This window comes from Cheilinus undulatus, linkage group 15 (assembly GCF_018320785.1).
Source record: "Cheilinus undulatus linkage group 15, ASM1832078v1, whole genome shotgun sequence".
Taxonomy (NCBI): Eukaryota; Metazoa; Chordata; class Actinopteri; order Labriformes; family Labridae; genus Cheilinus; species Cheilinus undulatus.
Window position 1 is genome coordinate 43,729,210 of NC_054879.1, and position 21,712 is coordinate 43,750,921.

General features: G+C 38.7%; 2 protein-coding genes across 2 annotated transcripts in view; one reads left to right on the forward strand and one right to left on the reverse strand.

Annotated features, from left to right (window-relative positions):
• The window catches only part of lrp2a (low density lipoprotein receptor-related protein 2a), a 64,120-nt gene extending 55,680 nt beyond the window's left edge, over positions 1–8,440 (forward strand). Inside the window, 16 exon segments of the mRNA XM_041806558.1 lie at positions 807–938; positions 1,035–1,166; positions 1,276–1,419; positions 1,511–1,676; positions 1,766–1,894; positions 1,985–2,208; positions 2,334–2,513; positions 4,087–4,206; positions 4,352–4,442; positions 4,564–4,631; positions 5,271–5,388; positions 5,478–5,598; positions 5,817–5,924; positions 7,920–8,027; positions 8,115–8,186; positions 8,268–8,440. Of these exon segments, the coding sequence (XP_041662492.1) occupies positions 807–938; positions 1,035–1,166; positions 1,276–1,419; positions 1,511–1,676; positions 1,766–1,894; positions 1,985–2,208; positions 2,334–2,513; positions 4,087–4,206; positions 4,352–4,442; positions 4,564–4,631; positions 5,271–5,388; positions 5,478–5,598; positions 5,817–5,924; positions 7,920–8,027; positions 8,115–8,186; positions 8,268–8,435 (2,081 nt within the window). The 3' untranslated portion in view covers positions 8,436–8,440.
• A 29-nt stretch (positions 8,441–8,469) lies between these two features.
• rdh1 (retinol dehydrogenase 1) lies at positions 8,470–21,636 on the reverse strand. The gene is made up of 6 exons (XM_041806560.1): positions 21,465–21,636; positions 17,336–17,371; positions 14,474–14,804; positions 10,859–11,117; positions 9,596–9,759; positions 8,470–9,513 (listed from the first exon to the last, which is right to left on the reverse strand). The coding sequence occupies exons 1-6, from the start codon at positions 21,465–21,467 to the stop codon at positions 9,284–9,286; spliced, it is 1,023 nt and encodes a 340-aa protein (XP_041662494.1). The 5' UTR covers positions 21,468–21,636; the 3' UTR covers positions 8,470–9,283.
• Positions 21,637–21,712: the final 76 nt, after the last annotated feature.

Genomic DNA, 21,712 nt, shown 5'->3' on the forward strand with positions numbered 1-21,712 from the left:
GAATATTGGGGTGCAGCAGGCTTTAAGTTATAAAGGGGACAGCTGGGGTGGGGGAGGTGAGGCTGGCTACCAGCTGATTGCAGCTGTGGTATGACTTTCATGAAGGCTTCATCAACTTTAGAAAGAATGAGCTAACTATTATTACTTGTATTGCAAATGTGATGTCCTTTGCTTTGTTTAAGGGCATTATCATTTTTATGTGACTCATTTTGATGAAGAGAAACATACATAATACACAAAAAAGAGGATTTTTGTAAACCATTATAAAAAAAATTGACACTTGAATGTTTGCATAATGTGCATAAAATCTGAAACTGTATTTTTTTGACACATTTCAAGTTAAAGAAATATTGCAACTTCTGCGATTTGAAAATCGCAGTAGGCCATATTGCAATTTAATCTAATTTGCGATTAATTGCCCAGCCCAATTGGAAACGTTGTGATAACTTTGTAGATTCTTCTCCTGCTTTGTGAGCATCAACAATTCTTTTTCTCAAGTCTAAACTGATTTCTTTTGGTTTTTCCCATGATGCGTTCTCCAGAGACAACACCATCTTTTACTTTTATACGGTGTGTTAATTGAAAATAACCCTCCGTTTAATCTTGATTTCATAAGCTTTGAGCATCACAGAGTTAAAGCACATCATTGCTCATTAGTGGTTTGTGCTATGGCTCAACTAAAAGGTCAGTTCTAAGGGAATATTAGTTTAGACCCTGGTAGTTTTTTGTGAAATGATTTTGTTTCTGTGTGCAAAGTAAAACAATGTTTGGAAAAGCTGTGATGATTTTGTATTTTTTCTCCTTAGACCAAGGCAGTGGGCACACATGCAGTGACAACATCTGTGAACACAACTGTACCGACCTGACATCAGAGGGTATGCTCTGCTCGTGCAGGCCGGGCTATAAGCCGAGACCAACGGAAAAACACACCTGTGAAGGTAAAGGACTTCTTATTAAGTCAGCTGTCAATACTATGTAGAAAACATGCACAGAAATATGTGCAGCTGCTGATTTTATTTCTCTTTTTCTAACAGATGTGAATGAATGTGAGGTGTACGGCACATGTCCTCAGCAGTGTAAGAACACAAAGGGCAGCTACGAGTGTTTTTGTGCCGAGGGTTTTGTCTCTTTTGGTGAGCCGCATGGGACAGAGTGTGCTGCTCAAGGTGAGAGAAAAAAGCTTTGACACACAACAGAACATTCATAATGAATATACCCCCTCCCTGAAATGAATTACTGAAATAAAACTTTCACCACGCCTCATTTTCTGTGAAGGAAACCCACCAGTGCTGCTGTTGCCGGATAACGTTCGTATCCGTCGTTTCAACCTGTCCTCTGAGCAGTATTCAGACTACGTGGACAATGCCGAGCACATCCAGGCTTTGGACTACCTGTGGGATCCAGAGGGAGAAGGACTCAGTAAGATAAACCTCTAATGTTCTTAGCTTCATGGCATATGAGGAAGTTAATCTCTAAATTTTGATAAGCTTTATCTGTTGCTCTGCTGTAGGTATTGTTTACTGGACAGTCTTGGGTCGAGGATCTCAGTTTGGTGCCATCAAACGAGCCCACATGACCACGTTTAATGATAATGGCAACAACCCAGTTAAAGAGGTGGACCTGAACCTGAGATATGTGGCTAATCCAGATGGCATCGCTCTGGACTGGGTTGGCAGGTAACTCTCCAATAATATTACTGTACTTTTACAGAGGTTGCTTTTAATATTTCCCATTTACTCAGTATGTATTTTACCATCATTTACAGGCACATTTACTGGACAGATTCAGGCACCAATCGAATTGAAGTGGCCAAATTAGATGGGCGTTACAGAAAGTGGTTGATCCACACAGACCTAGACCAGCCAGCAGCTATTGTTGTGAATCCATCACTTGGGTAAGAAGCTGTAGATCTTTACTTTAAAATTTCTGCTGTTGAAAATGTTTTTACCCATATTAAGACTCTGTTATGATGCTGTGTTGGCAGGATGATGTACTGGACAGACTGGGGCAGGAAACCTAGAATAGAGTCAGCATGGATGGACGGACAGCACAGAGAGGTGCTGGTAAAGGAGGAGGACCTGGGCTGGCCTACTGGGCTGGCTCTGGACTATCTTAATGGGAACAGGATCTACTGGTGTGACTCCAAAGAAAACATCATTGAGTCCATGAAGCCTGATGGGACGGACAGAAAGATTGTAATATCAGGAGGTCAGAGAATGGAGATGTTGGACAGCCAAATATGAAGATATATGACTAATTTGTTGACTTCCTTTGTTAAAATCATATAAAGAGTATAACTTGTATTTAAAAAAGTGTGTTTTTCTGTGTTTCAGACATTGGACATCCCTTCAGTCTGGATGTTTTTGAAGGGCATGTGTACTGGACCACAAAAGAGAAAGGTGAAGTGTGGAAGACCAACAAGTTCGGGAAAGGAAATAAAGTCAAAGTTCTTACCATCAATCCCTGGCTGACTCAGGTCCGCATTTACCAGGAGCATCGGCACAACCAGTCAGGTCAGAACACAGAGGGATTTATGGGTGGTGCAATTTTATTTCATTTTAAACTTGTGTTAAAGTTAATATATTATTATCCATCCAGGATTTGATGTCACCCCCCTTTTTGCCATGAGGTTCTTATGAAACATAAAGAAAAGATTAGCACTAAATAATGAAATAGATAAAAAGAAATATGAACAATTATGATTACTTTACAAAGCTCTTTTGCAAACAAGACAGGTCTAACTAAACTGTACTAAACCAATTATAATACCAGGTATTTTGACTGCAATAAATCAAAAGACACATAAGAGCAGATATAGTATTAATCTGATTTTTTCAAAGAACTGTGAAATAATAAAAATTGATATTTATTCAAATACATCTAATTAGGATTTTAAAATAACTTGTTTTATTTGTGTCCTGGCGAAGAAGGACAGTTATCACAAGTAGTTGAAAATTAAAGTTGTAGAAATTTGAACCCCCAGAAGGGGGCGCCAAAGGTCTCTGGCTTTGTCTGCTTTGAGGGTGATTGGCATTAGAGGTGGGCAATATGGAAAATAATCATATCATGATTTTTTTTTTTTTTTTTTTTTTTTATGGCCAGATCACAATCTCGATTTTATCACAATTTTTTAATTCAATTTTTAAGACAAATTGTAAGTTAATAACCAGAAAAAAACAGCCTTTTTCTCTGAATAATTTTTCAAATACTGTGTAAACAAGTCAGGTTTTTCTTTTTTTCCTCTGCACCAACCTGTTGGCCAATGCATTATATATCTATATCTATATCTATATGTATGCTTAAATTTGGGTGAATTCAGTTTGAAATTCCTCATTCCTGTTCAAAATGGTAAAACATGGAGAGCTCACTGAAAATGAAAGAGTCTGCATTAAAGCACTTCATGATGCTGGATGGTCTTTGAGACAAATATGACAGGTGGTCTAATAAATTTGTTAAGCACTGTATCTATCTATCTATCTATCTATCTATAGATATATATATATATCTATATATATAATTCTTTTTTTTACATTTATTTTGGGATTTTTTGTGCCTTTATTTGATAGAAGAGGACAGTGGACAGGGCCAGATAAAGGGGACAAGAGAGTGGGAAGAGACTTGTGGGAAAAAGGCCACAGGCTGGATTTGAACCCGGGCTGCCTGTGTACATGGGGTGTGCCTTAAAGCACTAGGCCATCTGCACCCCATGTATTAAATATTTTTTAATGTTTTTAAATTATTTTATTTTAAAATAAAACCCCTGACTTAAAGTTGGGGGTTCTGGAGGTCTTCTCCCACAATACATTTAAGTTCCAAACATTTATTTTCCTGCACTCTGATCTATTTTCTGGAGCCAATTTTTGCATTTTCTGCACCACTTTAGAATTATTATGAATTATTATCCCTTTTATATTTGGATGAAAGAGTTTCGCTGTCCCTGTATGTGTGAAAATGTTCAGGTAGGCGGATGAGCTGTAAAAAAATTTTTTTGTCAGTCATTTGTTGAAGTTCTCTACAAAAGTTTTCCCCCTTAGAAATTGACAGACAAGATTTGACAGTATTATTATTCTTCTCTTTCCCCTTTAGTACCAAACCCGTGTAAGGATGTATGCAGCCACCTGTGCCTCCTGCGACCTGGTGGGTACACCTGCGCCTGTCCACAAGGCTCCTCTCCTGTAGAGTTTGACTCCAGTACATGTGATGCAGGTAAACGCAAATCCTGAGTCTGTTGGCTGTCTGCATTCTCATGTTGTGTTCATCAACCCATCCTGCTGCAGTGTGAGTTTTTATGTTTCTGTGGTGTGTTTGTTTCGTTGTTGATTTTATGTTTGCATGGCGTTTGCTCCTGCAGCCATTGAGCCGCCTGTTACAATGCCCCCTCCATGTAAATGCATGAATGGTGGAACCTGCTACACTGGTGAAGGCGGTCTGCCAAAGTGCAAGTAAGTTTAGATGTGCCATAGCATGACACTTCATCAGCCATATTTAGGGCTATGTATGCTATTTAAAAAAAAACAACAACTTTATCTCATTTTATTATCCTGCTCTGCGTGGCCTCTGCAGGTGTCCTTACGGTTATGCTGGAAGCTTTTGTGAGGCGGGAAAGTCAAGAGGTGCTCCAGCAGGAACAGGTACTGTGTTTCTAATGGAGACCTTTTATTGCATTTAAAGTGTTGCATTAACTGATTCTCCTTTCACACTGATAAACATGTGGAAGCATCGTACGGTCCTGAACTGTTGGCTTTACTGGGGCAGATTAGTGCCAAACATTATGAAGTCACATATCTTGCATATATCTGGAAAACTGTCACCTCAGCAGCTTACAAAGGTGTTGACTGGACAAATTTATCAAACAGTCACTTAATAGATAACATGCCATTTTTAATTGGTCACTTTTTAACTTCTCTAATGGTTTAGTGAACTAATGGACCATCTGAATCACATGAGCAATATTTGACTGCAGATGTTGACTTCACTATCATTTAATCACAGGAGGAATTTTAAAAGTAGAATTTTATTTATCCATTTTACTTGTTTATTAAATAGAGACACATGCAGTGAACATTGCCTCATATGTTTAATATAAATCTGAAATCTTTCTCTTCAATTAACAAAATTTATCAGATATAATCAAAAACAGCCTTGGTTCATTTTCATTATAAGTTTGATGTCATGCATACAGGTTTTTATGCATTGCTAATTTTACAAGCAGGAACAGTGGTTGAAGTGTCCTAAATGTGCATTTATCTAAATACTCTGCTTTTCTCCAGCTGTGGCTGTTTTACTGGCAGTCATCATCATCCTGATTACTGGAGCCTTGGCTGTCGGGGTTTTCCTCAACTACAAACGAACAGGCTCTTTCATCCCCACCATGCCTAAACTTCCCAGGTACCTTTGATTTTGACCCTTTTCTATTTCTGTGTAATGAAAACTGGGCTAAAGTTGGAGATCAAACTGTATTGTTTGTTTTTGTCCAGCCTCAGCAGTCTGGTAAAGTTTGCTGACACAGGGAACGGGGTGACGTTTCGCTCAGGTGATAACGTTGATCTGGGACCATCACGCATCGGAGTGTCATTCATTGACACGGCCATGCAGATGGTGAGTGCAGCAAAGATGCTTCTTAGTTGTAAATATTTTCCCCTAAAGTGTTTTGTCAACATTTTTGTGACACACTGAAAGTGCTCAGTGTGGTACTTATTGACAGCTTAAGGTGGAGCATCACCTGCAGTAATGTAACACCAGCAAGTTTTGAGAAACAAATACTGCTGTGTTTTTAGAGAGTAAAAAGCAATGTCATTTCTGTACTTTCTCTACAGGATGAAAATTTTGCTGTTGAAGCAGGAAGGCAGCCAGTCACATTTGAGAACCCGCTTTACGCCACTGCTACTGTGTCTAGTGATCCTGCTGTCATTCATGCAACACAGGTAAGAATGAGGGAATCAGGGAAGGTTTTTCATGTTTCACTTTTTCTGTGTCTAACCATCATGGAATCAAAGACACATTATAATGCTACAAAAAACACACTGATATTTCCTGTAGTTGACCAATAACTACAGGAAATGGCTCGGTGGGTAGAGCAGGCACCCATACACTGAGGCTATCAACCTCAAAGCACTGGTTGCAGGATCGATTCCTGGTCTCAGTGCATGTTTGGTGCATGTCTTTCCCTACTTTCTTTCCCTACATTTCCTATCTCTATCTGGCTGTCCTATCTAATAAAGGCAAAACCCAAAAAAATAATCTTTAGAATTAAATTGCAAAACCATCTTGTGGAAAAAGTCCTATAAACAGCTTGGTGACTTTCAAAATTGCAGCTATTTGACAAAAATGACATGTTTTAATTAGGGCTGTTAACATTAACACATTAACGCTTGAAACGTTAACGGTTAAAAAAATAATAACACAATTTAATCATTTGACTAAGTTTGACCACAGCTTGTTCCCGTCGTCCTCCAGCGACAGACCCAGATCTGCTTAATGGCAATTTTCTTTTTAAAAAGCTGGAGAATGTTAGTTCAAATAAAAAAAAATTAAGGGTACATGCTGCAGTGATGAACTGTCTTTACACCGAAGCACAGAGAGTCTTAAGTTCCACCTTCAGGCAAAGCATATCTTTGCTAATGTTAGCAAAGACGCTAACAAAAACATGGGATCAAGCCATGGTCATACCACTCTCTTTAGCCGTTTTAGGACCGTTTTCTTTTTCTGCTGCTCAGATAAATGCAGAAAAGTGCTCCAAAACTTTGAGCAAGTCCTGTTTGTTAACAATATTAATACAATGTAGAAATCCACGTTGGGATTGGCAAAATTGAAGTTAATTAGTGAACATTACTAGCTGAGGATGGAAATATGATGCGTTCAGGCAACCTCAGTAAATTAGATGACTGTATTCTATATGTTGTGATACATTCACATGTCACATAAAAATGAGAAAATTTAGTTTTGATGAGAAACTTAAATATATACAGTGTGAATTTGTGTTTATTTTGAGGGATATACAATAGATGTGACAGACTGAATCATAGCTTTTTAACTCAAGGACTACTCAGCTAAGACCACTTGTAGTTTAAATATTTGTCTTTATTTTGTCTTTCCCGCAAACTATAGAAAGTATTGATAGTGGTATGGATAAGAACTCAGATCAACACTTTAATGTGATATACATAGAATTAAAAGAATAAAAATAAAACTCTTGAAATAAAAAACATTTAAAAATCTAAAACATAAAAATATATTTAAACTATAAAAAAATGCTGTGATTAATCATGATTAATCGAGTAACAGCACTAATTTTGTATAAAGGTCTTTTGATTAGAAAAGCATGCATAGGCCTGTTTTTTAGAGTTTTATCAGTGAAAATCGAAGTTGATTTTTGAAGGGTCCTGGGGAGGCTCCATGATAAATGGTTTGGAAACACTGTGCTACGCTTTATATTACACACTGCAACTTCAATAAAGAAATGTGGTCCAGTTTGGATTACACTGCCGCTATAGCTAAATTCACGCTTGTCCCTTCACCAGTAGCCATTGTTTAAAGGCTTGTAGTCCCTCCAAGTAAACCACACCTGTAGTTACTGTTTTTGTCTTCAAATCATGCCAAGTGGTCTGGATATAAACTGAAACAAGCATAGCAGCTTGAGGTTCAGCAAGTTGGATCTACCTGATGACAGAAATAGTGTCTGACCAATCCACCTGCTTTGCAAGGTTACATTATTCAGGAATGCAGCTGAATGTAAAAGGTGTTTAGTGTTGGCATTTTCTAGCCAGCAGAGCCAGCAACATTCAGAAAAATAGTAACACATCAGTGGAAGAAGACAGGACTTGTGTACATAGTTCATAGATGCTGCATGGCTCCTTGCTTGAATAAAGATGTAGTATGGTGTCTGATAAAACATGACATAATAGTCTGCCTCTTCGCAGGTGACTGTTAATGTGAGTGGTGAACAGTTGGAGAATAACTTTGTGAACCCAGCGTACCAGAGCGCAGGAATCGTAAAAACATCATCAGTCAACTCCAAACCTGTGCAGGTAAGTCCCTTATAGCCTTCACAGCTGCATCAAAGAACAGAAACAAACATTTTCTGCTGCCACATCACTGTTTGTTTCCTTTCACAGGAGTCCAGGTGGAGTTTATTCAAGAGGAAATTAAAGCCAAGCACCACATTTGAAAACCCTTCATACTCAGAGGTCAGTTTGGACATGTAATGGTAAATTGATCACCTTTATACAGATGCAGAACAAAAGATTCATGTACATGTCATTTTACAGATGAAGGATGAAAAGGCTGTAGACAGCGGGGACCCCTCTGCCCCTGAGCCCTCTCCGTTTGCACCCCCCACCAAGCCGGTGAAGAAAAATCGTCCGAGCGCCTATTCGCCAACGGAGGACAGTTTCAAAGACACAGCCAACCTTGTGAAAGAGGACAGCGACGTATAACCCCGTCTGTCACAGGCGGGAAATGAAGAAAAAACATGCTTTGCACAGAATTTATTTTTTTATGCAGCCTGTGTACAAACTCAGAGTGTTGTAGGAGAGAGAAACACATTTTCTATAGAATGAAGAAAAAAGTCACGTGTGACTACGCCTTCTGATATTTCTTATGCCAATTCTTGTGTTAATGTTTTCTTTATTCTGATGTACAAAATGTATATCTTTGCACTGAAGCTGCTGATAGAACTGTTAATAAGATGTATATTTGTAAATTTGAACAGTACGATTTTGTCATAAAATATCTTTGAAATAGAGCCTATGAACTGTTCAACATAAACACAATAACAGACGTGAAAAGAACTGCATTCTGAATGTACAGTACTTATACGATCAAAGGTTATTTAGTGATATTTTTATTACCACTGAGCAACACTGAAGATGTATTTACTTCATCTTTTACATTTATATACCTCATTTCAGAGCTGGAAACTAGGAAAAAAATAATTGGATCTAAACCTTATCATTTCTACCTTTTCTTCCCCAGACTTTGAATCAACATGATCGTTTTTACTAATGATATTGGATATCAGCCAAAATGGTTTGGAGCAATACTTGAATGTGCCCATATTTGTCACATTAAATGAATTTTTAAGTCACTGATTAGCACAACATGAGCGGAGGATGCAGATGTAGACAGATGTTTTATAAATTTATCACAGATTGATTTATTTTGTATCATAATGAGGACAATAAAAACCGTGTCTGTGATCATCCACAACATGCTGCTGCTGAAGATGAATGAATAAATTTCCTATTTTGTAACACAGTTTGGCTCTTTTTCATTCTCACACTACCTATTTGATTTTTCTTTCATCCTTGGGTAAAGGGAGGAGCGCATTTACAAAAAAGTCAGACACAAACGATGGCATGTAGGACAAAGGAATCCACAGAAACTTGGCGTCCCAGCCTGCGCTGTAGCGTATACGTGGGAATTGAGCAGTTAGTGCGTGCTGCATACACCTGGTCACCTTATACAGGTCTGAACTGCAGAGGATGCCCATGGAGAAAGCCTGGGCTTTTATATCTAATGGAGGGAAACAAAAGGAGGAGGGATTACTTCAGAATAGTCAGATTGATCTGTTGCTGAATGAGATGCTTTCACTCACAGTCGTCAAAGTACGTGGCCCCGTAAGAGTCTTTGACGTCCTGAGGGAGGCGGCTCCACATCCTCTTTAGGTCAGCTTCAATAGGATCCAGCTGTGTTAGTCCTGTCTTGAAGAAGCCTGGCTCAATCATGCACACTTTGACACCAAAGTGCCTCATATCTCTCCTGTAAGAAAACAAAAACATTGTTAATTTTAATGTAACTCTGAGAATTTCCTTCTAAAACAGACGAAGGTCACAACTAGAGCTGTCTGCAGACCAAAGAGAATTTTAGAAAGAGATGGAAGTTCTCCTCTTTTACACTTATAGCAATTCAGAGGAGCCAATGACTGTCTGTGGTTTCCTTTGATGCAACACAAATTTTATAGACAACTCTTCTGTTAGAGTAACAGGTTTCAGGTATTGCACATCACTATTTTATGTTGAAATGTCCCTTTATATTGATACATGCCTGTTGGTTGTGTGTAAAGGCTTGTCTTTGCATTATTTGTTTATGCCTCTGCTAGCCAGGGCTAGAGACAGAGTCTCCATTGTCCATCTTTCCATCACCTGTCCTCTCTGACTCAAGGGTGACATCACTAGATTTGTGAAGTCATGGGTCAAAGGTCAAGGCTATCAGGCTTTATGTTCATGCCTTGCTAGTGAATGTGATATCTCAAGAATACTTTGAAGGATACTTTTCTTACTTTAGACAAATGTCCACTTTGACTCAAGGGTGCTGTGATTAGATTTGTGAGGTCATGGGTCAAAGGTCAAGGTCATTTGGCTTTATGTTCATGCCTTACTTGTGAATATGATATCTCAAGAATACTTTGAGGGATGATTTTCTAACTTTGCACAAATGTCCACTCTGACTCAAGGGTGATGTAATTAGATTTGTGAGGTCAAGGGTCAAAGGTCAAGGCCATAAAGCCTCATGTTCATGCCTTGCTTGTGCATGTGATATCTCAAGATTGTTTTGAGGCATGGTTATCTAACTTTGCACAGATGTCCACATTTACTCGAGGGTGACCTGAGTACATTTGGAGGTAGGGTGAAGGTTATTGTAACCTAAATAAATTTTGGAGGGTGATTAGACAAAGGTTCTATCAGATTCATTATGGGCCAGGGTGAGCTGAACACATTTTGGAGATCAAAGGTCAGTTTTTATATACCAATTTGACTCCCACACACATAACTAGGTCTGTTATTATATGTTTTCCCACATTAACCTCTTTAAAATACGTCCTAATCTTAAAAGAGACTGTAATAAATCCTGAGGGTACCTGAGGGAGTCAGAGAAAGCCTCCACTCCATATTTGGACAGACAGTATCCTCCACCTGTGAGAGACAGTCTACCAAAGATGCTGGCCACATTCACCACCCTTCCCCGAGCCTTCTTCACCAGAGGAAGAAACTGAAGGGTGACATCGATGACTCCGATCAGATTCACATCCAGCACCTTTGTGAAATCCTCCATCTGCATCCACTCTGTGGGGCCGATGGGTATGGACCTGCCAGCGTTGTTCACCAGACCCCACAGACCTGCAGACACACCAGGCAGGATACAGCAATTGTAAAATACTTTGATTGGCCAGAAACAGACTGCATGTTTGGAATTTGTGACACAGCTCTTCATTCAAGGCCTGAGTACATGTCTTGTGAAAGCCTGCAAAAGCAAGCTTTAAAAGCTGCATGCAAATGTTCTGTATACTGTAGAGAGAATGAGTGGCATGTTCAGTTGTTAAAACAGAAGCAGGTGTGGATCAAATATGAGAATTGTTTAGTTACTTTTTGATATTAATAAGGGGACAAGAGTAAATAAAATAGTATCAAAATAGAATTTTATTGACCCCTGGCCCACCCCTTACTGTTTTTGTCTTAGACTTTCTTCTGCACCTGAGTCCCAGCTGGGTTCTTAACTGTTTACAATACACAATAAGAAGAGGAAAGTTTACAATAGGAAAGTAAACCCTGAAGCTGCGATTTACAAAAAATAAATATATAAATATAAAAATATCATGAAAATAATTATTTTATAAAGAAACGGATGTATTATTAACACTTTCATCTCAAATAACATCTCATTCTTAGTGCTTTTTCCCTTGAAACCCTCACAAATACACTCAGATACATGCAGTGTGCACATAATCCACCAGGGGGCAGAAGGCAAACAATTTTTAATCTGCTACAAGCATTTTTCAACAGAAAGTTTATTGTAAAAATAAAATCAGGATGAGCCAGATTTGTCACAAAACAAAACTAGTAAATGTAATGGCTCATATATTTAAATGTGACCTGATGTGATCCAAGGAGAGAGAGCTTTCTGTTGTAAAACACTGTGGAATTTAAAAACTGAGGATCTACCTTTAAATTTTTTTTTTATTACTGGTGATTCATACAACACAGATCATTGGGTTTTACACAGTTGGACAGTCTTTTCTCCATACAAGATGAGATTTTCATCCATCTTTTAATTTATAAATCCATTTTGGGAAAACTATCGTCATTTTTGACTCAAAAACCCTGTTTTCATCATGTTTTTGTTCTATTGTTCTAACAGTAAATATGTAATGTAAATGACTCTCTATATCATTGTAAATGAGAGCTGCCCCCTCTATGATTTCTTAAGTAAAAATTAATATTAGTGACTAACAGATTGATTAATTCCGCTTTTAATTTGGAGCGATTTTATAACCTTGCCAGCATTTTTTATCTTGTTTGGACAGATTTGGTCCATCTTTCGTTCATTTGTATTTGCTGTTTCTCAAATAATTTTTACATTTATTTTGCATTTATATCAGAATTTTAAACCTTTTTAGACCCGTCCTTGTCCTTCTGAGTGGAAACACAAGTTTAGTTTTCTGTTTTTCTGTAAAACTCTACCCCAAAAACTCAAGTTAATAATAAACCGGAAATGACGTATTATATTAGAAGAAGAGTTGGAGCTGAAAAGCTAGATTAAAAAAGTAAAAATTTAAGAAGCTGACGTGGCCAAAAGGGACTGTTGTTGATCTGTTCTCATCCTTATGAACCCCTCCCCTCCCCCGACGCTAATTTTTCTGGTTAAATTTAATTTATTGAGATGTTTGTGTCACTTTAAACTCACCTGCTAAAGTCTAACGTACCTGCAGGGCGATGTTTGGCCAGTAGGTGTCAGTAGTTGCACTGTAATGTTATCAACTGACGCAGCTCTCCTGGTTTAGCAGCTCAGTGGTATCTGCATTAGGCAGTCTGTCAAGGCGTATTCAACGCAAATTCTCATAAACGACTGTCTTTCTGTGGCAAGCGCCATATACATTTAAATTAAATTTATCTACATGTGTAAAGTAAGTTTACATGTTACTGTTGTTTTAGCCATAAAATGAGGAAGTTAACTAGCGTTAGCATCCAAAGCTAATAGCTGATTGTATTATGTATACATGCAATATTTGCAAGACCTTTCATGCATTACTGGTTAACAGTAACATTATGTTTCAAGAATAAGCTTCATTCCATGTCTAGTATTTGCACGTAGTTTAGTTTGGAGACATTTAAGGTATTGCCAGACGTGCAAAACACGACACATAACCGGCAAATCACTGTCCAAGTTTATGGGTAAATTCCATGTATTATGGGGTGTTATATAGCTGAATGTACATGCTACAACAGGGATAATACAAACAGAAGCTATGTTAAAGCTAGAAAAGGGTGGGAAACGTTTCCCTTAACCTCCCTACAGCAGCTGCAGCCCCTCACCCAGGAGCTAGAGCCTATCCCAGCTGTCATTGGGCAAGAGGCGGGGTACACCCTGGACTGGTCGCCAGTCAATCTCAGAGCTGACAGACACAGACAACCAGGCCCGCTCACATTCACACCTATGGCCAATTTAGAGTCACCAATTAGCCTAATGAGCATGTCTTTTGTGGTGGGAGGGAGCTGGAGTACCCAGAGAGAACCCATGCGTGCACGGGGAGAACATGCAAACTCTGCACAGAAAGGCCCTGACCGGAAAGCCAACCTTCTGAGGACCTTCTTGCTGTGAGGCAACAGCGCTGACCCCTGTGCCGCTGGCATCCCTATGTAAGTGTGTAAAAATGTATTATAATAAATATACCAGATCCACAGTTAAATAACTTTAGTAAAAGGTGAACTAGAGTGGGCTCATCTGAACTGAGAACTCCAGGGCTGAAAAGTGGTCCCACTCCAGTCTTGGATATCAGTTACCAAAAATTAAAAGCACAGTCCTGCACAATGCAAAAATTGAAAAAATATGTTGGCAATGTTTGATTTAAACAATGTGTCATTTTCAAAGTTATAATATAAAAAAACCCTCAAAATCTTAAGATATGTTCAACCAAAAGCTGCCTTGAGCAATCTTGTTGGATTCGTTTCTCTAAATGCACTTTTGTTGTGGGTTAAATGTACTTTTTAAACGCTTTAGTCATGTTCTGTTTACCAATGTCTAAATAACAGACACTGTACCAACCTTTGTACTCATACTAGTCCAAACCCTGCTGTAATAAAGCCCTATTTTGTTGATTGAAAAGGATAACTTAATGACTGTATGTAAACAGGGTTAAATGCCAACATATCATGATTAAATATGGAGATTTTAAAAAGTACATTCTGTACATTAGTGTCTGCTCAGCCCAGCTTATTATAACAAACATGTTCACTAATAATGAGATATCTTAAAAGTTCACACCACAGTAAGGCTCTACTTTTATCAATTTATGAAGAAGCTTTAGTGCTCTGCTGCCTGTGAAACTTCAGCCAATGAGTGAAGCTTTTTCAGTAGGAGGATGATGAGTTGATGATGGGATGCTCCAGGTTATATTTTTATCTCCTCAGTGCCTCACTCTGACTGGCACCCCTATCTGTTTGAGCAAGTGTGCCCCCCTGTGTTCACCCCGCCTCACCTCGCTCTCCGACCTCTCTGCTCACAAACTCCACCGCCCTCCTGATGCTCCCACTGTCTGTAACATCCAGCAGGAGGGTCTTCAGCCTGGGGGAGGTTGCTGCTGCCAGATCTGCCGTGCCTTTCTCTGTCAGGCATGCAGCGATGACTTGGACACCTCTCCCATCCAGCTGTCTAGCCAGCAGGTTCCCGAAGCCACTGTCGCAGCCTGTGATGAGCACATGTTTCTGTGTGAGGCCGTCCACGCTGTAAGACTCTCTGATGAACCGGCGGATCAAAGCAAGCGCGACCAGAAGTAAGGCACAGGACAACGCTGGGTGTGAGAGGATTACCTGAAGCACACATCAAGAGTCAGGCTTCCACTATCATTGTGAGAAACAAACAATGAAGCATCTCCCTACAGGGCTTGACTGTGCAGACTAAGATAAAACAAGAAGCAGGATTATTAACCCCTAGCCTACTGCTCTAGTCAAGTTTGACCTGTTTTCACATGTAAGTGCAGCAAAACACCTTAAATGTCACTGTTTTAGTCAAAAATGTAAAGAAATTTCCTGAAAAATGCACCAAAACAATCTATCACACTTTGGTGGTACATGAGATTTTAATAATTATATCTCAGATGTAATGGTATTGGTATTTTCCTACCTAATGTACAGTGCGTATAAATAATATTCACCCTCTTGGATATTTTGTCCTTTTTATTGATTTTATGATTCAATCCTAGTTGACAAAATTTGGCCTTTTTTTGGATTAAAAAACCCCTCTTAAATGTGAAAGTGAAAGCATTTATAGGAAGTAATGCCACTTAAACAAAAATATATAAGGTAAAATTAGTGATACATAAATATTCAGCCCCTTTAAAGGGGCTTAACTTATTCAACAGAGGTTCAGCTGATTGGTGCTAGTAGTCTTACATTTAACATTTAGTTAATCAGTATTCCTGGCTACCATTACACCATGAAAACAAAGAATACTCCATCATCATGAAAGTGGAGGAAGAGCACATATGTAAATCTGCCTAGATCAGGCCATCCTCACAAACTGAGTGAGTGTGCAAGAAGGAGACTAGTGAGAGAGGCCACCAAGACACCTATGAAGGAGCTACAAGCTTCAGCAGCTGAGATGGGAGAGACTCTGCAGACAACAACGGTTGGCTGGGTTTTCAAAGCTTTATGGTGGCTAAGAGAAAGCCACTGTTGAAGAAAACTCAGATAAAATCTGATAAAATCTGACTCCATGGTCAAGCAGGAGAAAGTTCAGTCCTGTGTTGAATCCTTTTCTTCTCTGCAGAAAGAAGCTTCAGGTCTACACCACCACACGTTAGCTTGTGTTTGTCTGTCTGTGAGTGTTTTTTGTTTTTGCATCGCTATATGAACGGCATGAAGCCAAAAGTGTCTGCGTAAAGATGCACGACAGACGCACCAATAGACTCGGCCACATGGCAGTCAGAAAAAGATCCTCCCTTTATGTGTAAATCAGTCATGGACACAGGCACCCATTTCACACACACTGGTACTAAGACCTGAGCACAGTTAGAGGGAGGTTGAGTTTGTGGCACTGATAAATTTAACTCATCAAAGTGCTCCACTGAGGAATCCTCCATGGCTGGAATCCACCCGCATCCGGCGGCTGTCATATCAGGCCCTGACATCAGTGTGTTGGCTGGTATGTCATAGTCACACTTTACATCTCTCACGTAGGCCCCCATGGAGGTAGAAACACTAGGCTACAGTACCAGCTAGCCTGCCCATTAATGCACCTTTGATCACAGCGCATATTAGAAAATAACAGTGAAAACCTGTTGGGGATATTTGAGTGCACACCTTTTTTTCTCTTCTGGGCAGAGAGGTGGAGAGCAGTGTGCAATTGCACAGTAAAACCCCTTAGAGGGAACAGTGATGACAATCTTATTCAGTCTGCAAGAGAACTGCAGCCTGGGAGAAGATTTACTTTCCATCAAGATAATGACCTGAAGCACAGAGAAAGCCACACAGCAATGGTTTAAAGACAACAAGGTGAATGTTCTGGAGTGGCTGAGTCAAAGCCCAGTCCTCACTCCAGACCTCAGTGTGGCTGGATTTGAAAATGTCATGCTGATCACCATGCAGCCTAACAGAACTTGAGCAGTTTTGCAAAGAAGAATGGAGTAAAAGTGATTTTAAAAAGCAATAAAAGAGTGAAACATCCAAGGAGGTGAATACTTTTTATAGGCACTGCACATATGAATGGAGCTGATCTGCTCAGCGCTTGTCAGTGATTTTCTGATGGGTGCTCGACTGGTTTGCTCATCTTCATCTTCACATTTCATTTTTTGTTCTAGGTTCAAAATAAAATGAAAAGTGAAAGGTCACGTATGCAAAATAAATAATATTTTCAGGCTTTTCAAACAGAAATATTTTCCCCTGGCCTGTCCACAATCCCCCCCCAAGAATCTGAAAAATCCATGCCCCCCCCTTTTTTTCTCCACCTTTTAGAAAATGTGTGCTGAAACAAGCTGTTCTCAGATTTTCCCCTCATGATGTCATGTGGGGAGTTAGCTCCACCCCCCATGTTCAGTTGGCCCTCCCCGCTTGGCAGAAAGTTTCCCCACCCTTCCCTGATATTCTGAGAGGAGGATCAGGAGAGCCACATCCATTTCCTGGGAGGGGTGGGGTCAGGGGCGGAGTCAGACAGCTCATTAACATTTGAAGCCACAGACACAGAAACAGCTCGTTCTAAGCAGAGCTGAAACAGAGGGGTTTTAAAACATGCAAAAATCCAATACTGGAGTCTGGGGACCTCTGAGACCAACATAAACTTGTCTTAAAGGAGTAAAGTATGTAACCTTTTAAGATAATATGGTTCAAAAGAGGAAATCACTTACCTCAAATAAACATGATGGTAGATTTTCCATTGACATCTGAGGGGAGAAATACTGTTAAGTGTTTTTCATTTAAAATATTACAGAGAGGCAAGAGAATCCCCCCTTAGAATTTCTTTAGAAGATCAATGTGTTAGATATGAAGCATGAGCTTTTGTTGCTTTTCACCTTTCATATTGAACTTTTAGAGATATCTGTGTTAAAATCCATATTAGACTTTCAACCAATGCTGTGGAAGCACTTTAACATGTGACCATGATACATTTCAGATGTTCCAGACATTTTATCAGAGACACATTTTCCATCTTAACTTTGCATTTAAGGTTTAAACCTGTGAGAAATGTCTGTGATAATGTGGACAGATTAGTATTTTTTATTTCTTTTCATTTCTGCTCTGTATGTGCACAAGCCAATTATAAGACAAGCAAAAGTCCTCTTGCTTTCTTTGAATTATTCAATGTTTTACTCATCAAGAATATTTGCCATGAGAAGTGTGAATAAATGCATTTTATTTACTTTAATTAAATTTAATTTTAATTATTAAATACTTTGTGTGAAACCAAAACACTCAGCAGTACCTTCAGGCACTGAAAATAACAGTCAACAAACTAGAAAAGCACTCGCAGAGCACAGACCTCCGCCCTTAGCCCTATCTCCCAATAGTAAACAATCCTTTAAAAAAATTCGTGGATCCAGAAAGTGATCCGAATCAGTCCCAAAATCTAATCAGTTCTTCCTTGTGCCATTTCTGACATTTCCTGAAAATTTCATTGAAATCTGTTCACAACTTTTTGAGTTATGTTGCTAACAAATGAACAAACCCACCCGACCACATAACCTCCTTGGCGGAGGTAATAAATAAATAAGAAGTGGGAATAAAATCTTTCTCCTTCAGTCTCAAAATCATGCAGTCTGTATCAGCGTCTCTTTTCTTTCGTCTCTTCTTCAGCGTGTTTGCGGAGTTTAGATGAAGCAGGTGCGATGCCGTGCGTCTTTTTTTATGTTCCTCTCTGCTCTAAAGAGAGTACAATGTACTTTATTTACTCATTTATTGCGTCGTATTATGATCTTTCATTTCTATATTATAGTTAGATCATGAAAAATTAGTGAAAATTTGTATTTCAAAGACCTAAGTTAGTAAAATCTGAATATTTATATATATATTTTTAAATATCCATCTTTTTCCCTAAACGTCTCACGGGCCGTATGACACCTGCTGGCGGCCGTAAGCGGCCCGCGGGCCGAAAGTTTGACACCCCATCATATTTTACTGTACATCTCTTCAGTAGCTACTCAGCACTTAAAGTAAACTCTAAATCAAATAGTTTTTTCTTTCACTTGAGTAGTGAGTACTTTTACTTCTCCTAAAGTTAAATTTACCCGGAGTAACTTCTTTTATTTGGGTAAAATAGTTTTGTACTTTGTCAAACCTGTGAAGGATCATCACTCTAAGGCAGTAAAGAGCCGCATGTGGCCCTTTGGTGACCAGTTGCGGCTCTTTAAAGGCTTATTTAAAAAAAAAAACTTGAACTAAAAACCTTTATGAAGGTAAACACTGTCATCAGTAAAGATTCGTGGTAGGTCACATCAATAAATCTGTTACCCACGCGAAGAAGACAGGCTTTAACTTCCCAATGTAAACGTTTGTTATTTTAAATCGTAAATCATTACCGTCTGACGCACTCGACGGAGGAGCGTGTGTGAGAGAAGAGCGCAGAGGAAGTCCGCAGGTGGTGCGTCTCTTTCGTAAACTCATTCACCGAGTTCTGCTGTCTTGAGTTTAATATGAAGCTTCCCATTTCCTCGTTTTAACTTTTCCTCCAGCCACTTCCTGCCGATGCCATCTCACACCCATATCTTATGACAATAATGCCAATGCGCGTCAACATAAACGAGCATAACACACACGGATCACGTGGAGAAAACATAATATCTAATATCTAGTGAAAGTTGTCCAGACGTGGGTGTTTTATTTGATCTTTCATGCTTAAATGGTCATAAATATTGTCAAAAGAGCAGAAATATAAAACCAAAGCAAATGAGGCAGAGTGAAACGATGTGTCTGGAGAGCTGCAGGTGTGAGGCAGGGCTGGTTTTAGTCATTTGGAGGCCCAGGGCAAAGACCAATATGAGGCCCCTCCCCCTTTAACTGAAGAATTAATAATGAGTGGGAAAAAAAATTAGAAAGCATCTCTTATGTTTATAAAGCCACAGAACTTCAGTAAATGCCCCAGTGTGAGATATAAACACCCAGATAGCCAACCATAAATCATCATTTTCTTTGAAAAGCATCTCATTGCTCAAACTCGGCACATTCTAGTCTCTGAAAAAATCTTTGGGCCAGGTGGAACTGTCATAACGCTGGTGTAGGGCCAAAGACTGGTATCTCCAAAATGACCACTTTTCAGGGAATGAAAAAATGTACCTGTTGACATATTCTATTGATTTAAAATTGGTTTAAACCACTGACAGATGTAAAAGGTGACCAACAGCACTGATTTATAAAAACAAATCAAAATCAAAAAATTGAGATACAAGGTTTTAGCCTGATGTCAGTGATAACACACACTATACAGACATTTGCATCCTATTTAACCTCATAATTATCCATCAATTCACTATTTTATTTCATTTCAACTACAGATGAACTGATCTAGTATCTACCTTACATTCCCAGTTTGGATTGTGGCTCTCGCTAAAGTGATTTTTTAGACAATGTGGCTCTTTGGTAGAATAAGGTTGAGTACCACTGCTCTAATGTTTCGGAGTAATCGGGATCAACCCAGACATACCTGAATGAAATTTCCTTTATATAATAAAAACTGAATTTACACCTGCTGGTTTGTGAAAACATAAATGTGCTGATATATGCTTTGTAGCATCATATTCAAACAAAAGACCACATTAGCAGTTTGCAGCTATATTATGCTAAAACTGAAAACTAGCTAGTTAACTATCAAGTATAGGCCACGCCTATGTGAGATTCCACATCCGAGTGTTGGCCCCGCCAACGTTCAGAGGGAAGAGGATTCTCTGATTTATTGCAGGATGACATGAGCTTATATACAGTGACTCTGTACTCTGTCCGAGAGTTACACAAACTAGGCAATTAAAGATATTATTTGATGCATGATATAATATGTTTGAGTTACCCCATGTGCATTACACAAGAACTTCCTGAATTATATAACTAATTACAAATTACAGATTAGTCAAAATATCTGCCTTACACTATATTAAGCTTTAACACCCTCTAGTGGGTTAATCTGGTAACAACAAGACCACATGCTAGACTTCAGTATTTCAACATCAGGGTTATTCCACTAAATATTGATTTCTGAACTCCTTTTCAATGTTATAATTCTGTTGTTTTTGATGCATTATTTGCAGTCTGAAGAGCGTTGCATTTTAACCCATGCCTGAATTAAAATATCACACACAGTATTTATATAAATGACTGGAGGTAACATTGTTTTTTTTTCCATTTTTCCAGGGTTTTATATTACTGTATAGGACTCTGAAAGCTCAAATGTTGACCACCTCATATGCAACAGCCTATTTGGTAATGGTTACACAACAAAAAAACTCTCCAATCTTAACTAAATATGATTGCTCATGCCTTCCAAAATGATGATATGTAGTACATGTAATGTACATATTTCTTACTGTCTAACATGACGGAGAGCTATTTATGCATAAATTTATGATAAACTATTCTTTACCTTCAACTCTACTTCATTTATCTGACTGACAAAGAACCAGTTACCTTTAAAGGTAATACATTGACATTTAAAAAGATCATAGTTAAAAATATTTGTTAAAATGTTAAACTAGTGCACCAGAGCATGCAGTCTGATCCCCATTAAGTAGGTCTATAATGTTCTTAAAACATGCATGATTCAGTACATGATAAACCTTTTAAGAAACCTGCTTCTCTGCACAATGATTACTGGAATTTTGCACTGTTTCATCAAAGTCAATTTTCTTCAAAGCTCCTTAACCATTGCACTTTTCTAGTATATAGAAACTAATTTATTTAACCTGTTAGGATGTTGTATTTATGCTAAGTGAGCGCCAAGCTGATTTACACCTGCGTAATGTTGTGAAATATGAACTAGTAAAGCAAACGTACCATGTCTACAGGTCTTTAGATGAAGATTTAAACAGTTTTCTTCATCAGGAGTTAACCTCACAGTCCTCTCTTCGACAACACAGGAAGCTCCCACTGGAGGCGTGTTGTGGTGTTGCGAGAGGTTAGTGTGTCTGCATGTGGAGTCAAGGTCCAGAGTGTGTACTACTGCAGTGTGGGGATTGTATAAGAGACAAAATGACACAACATGACCTCTGTTTGATAATTTCATCTTAAATCCAATGCAACAC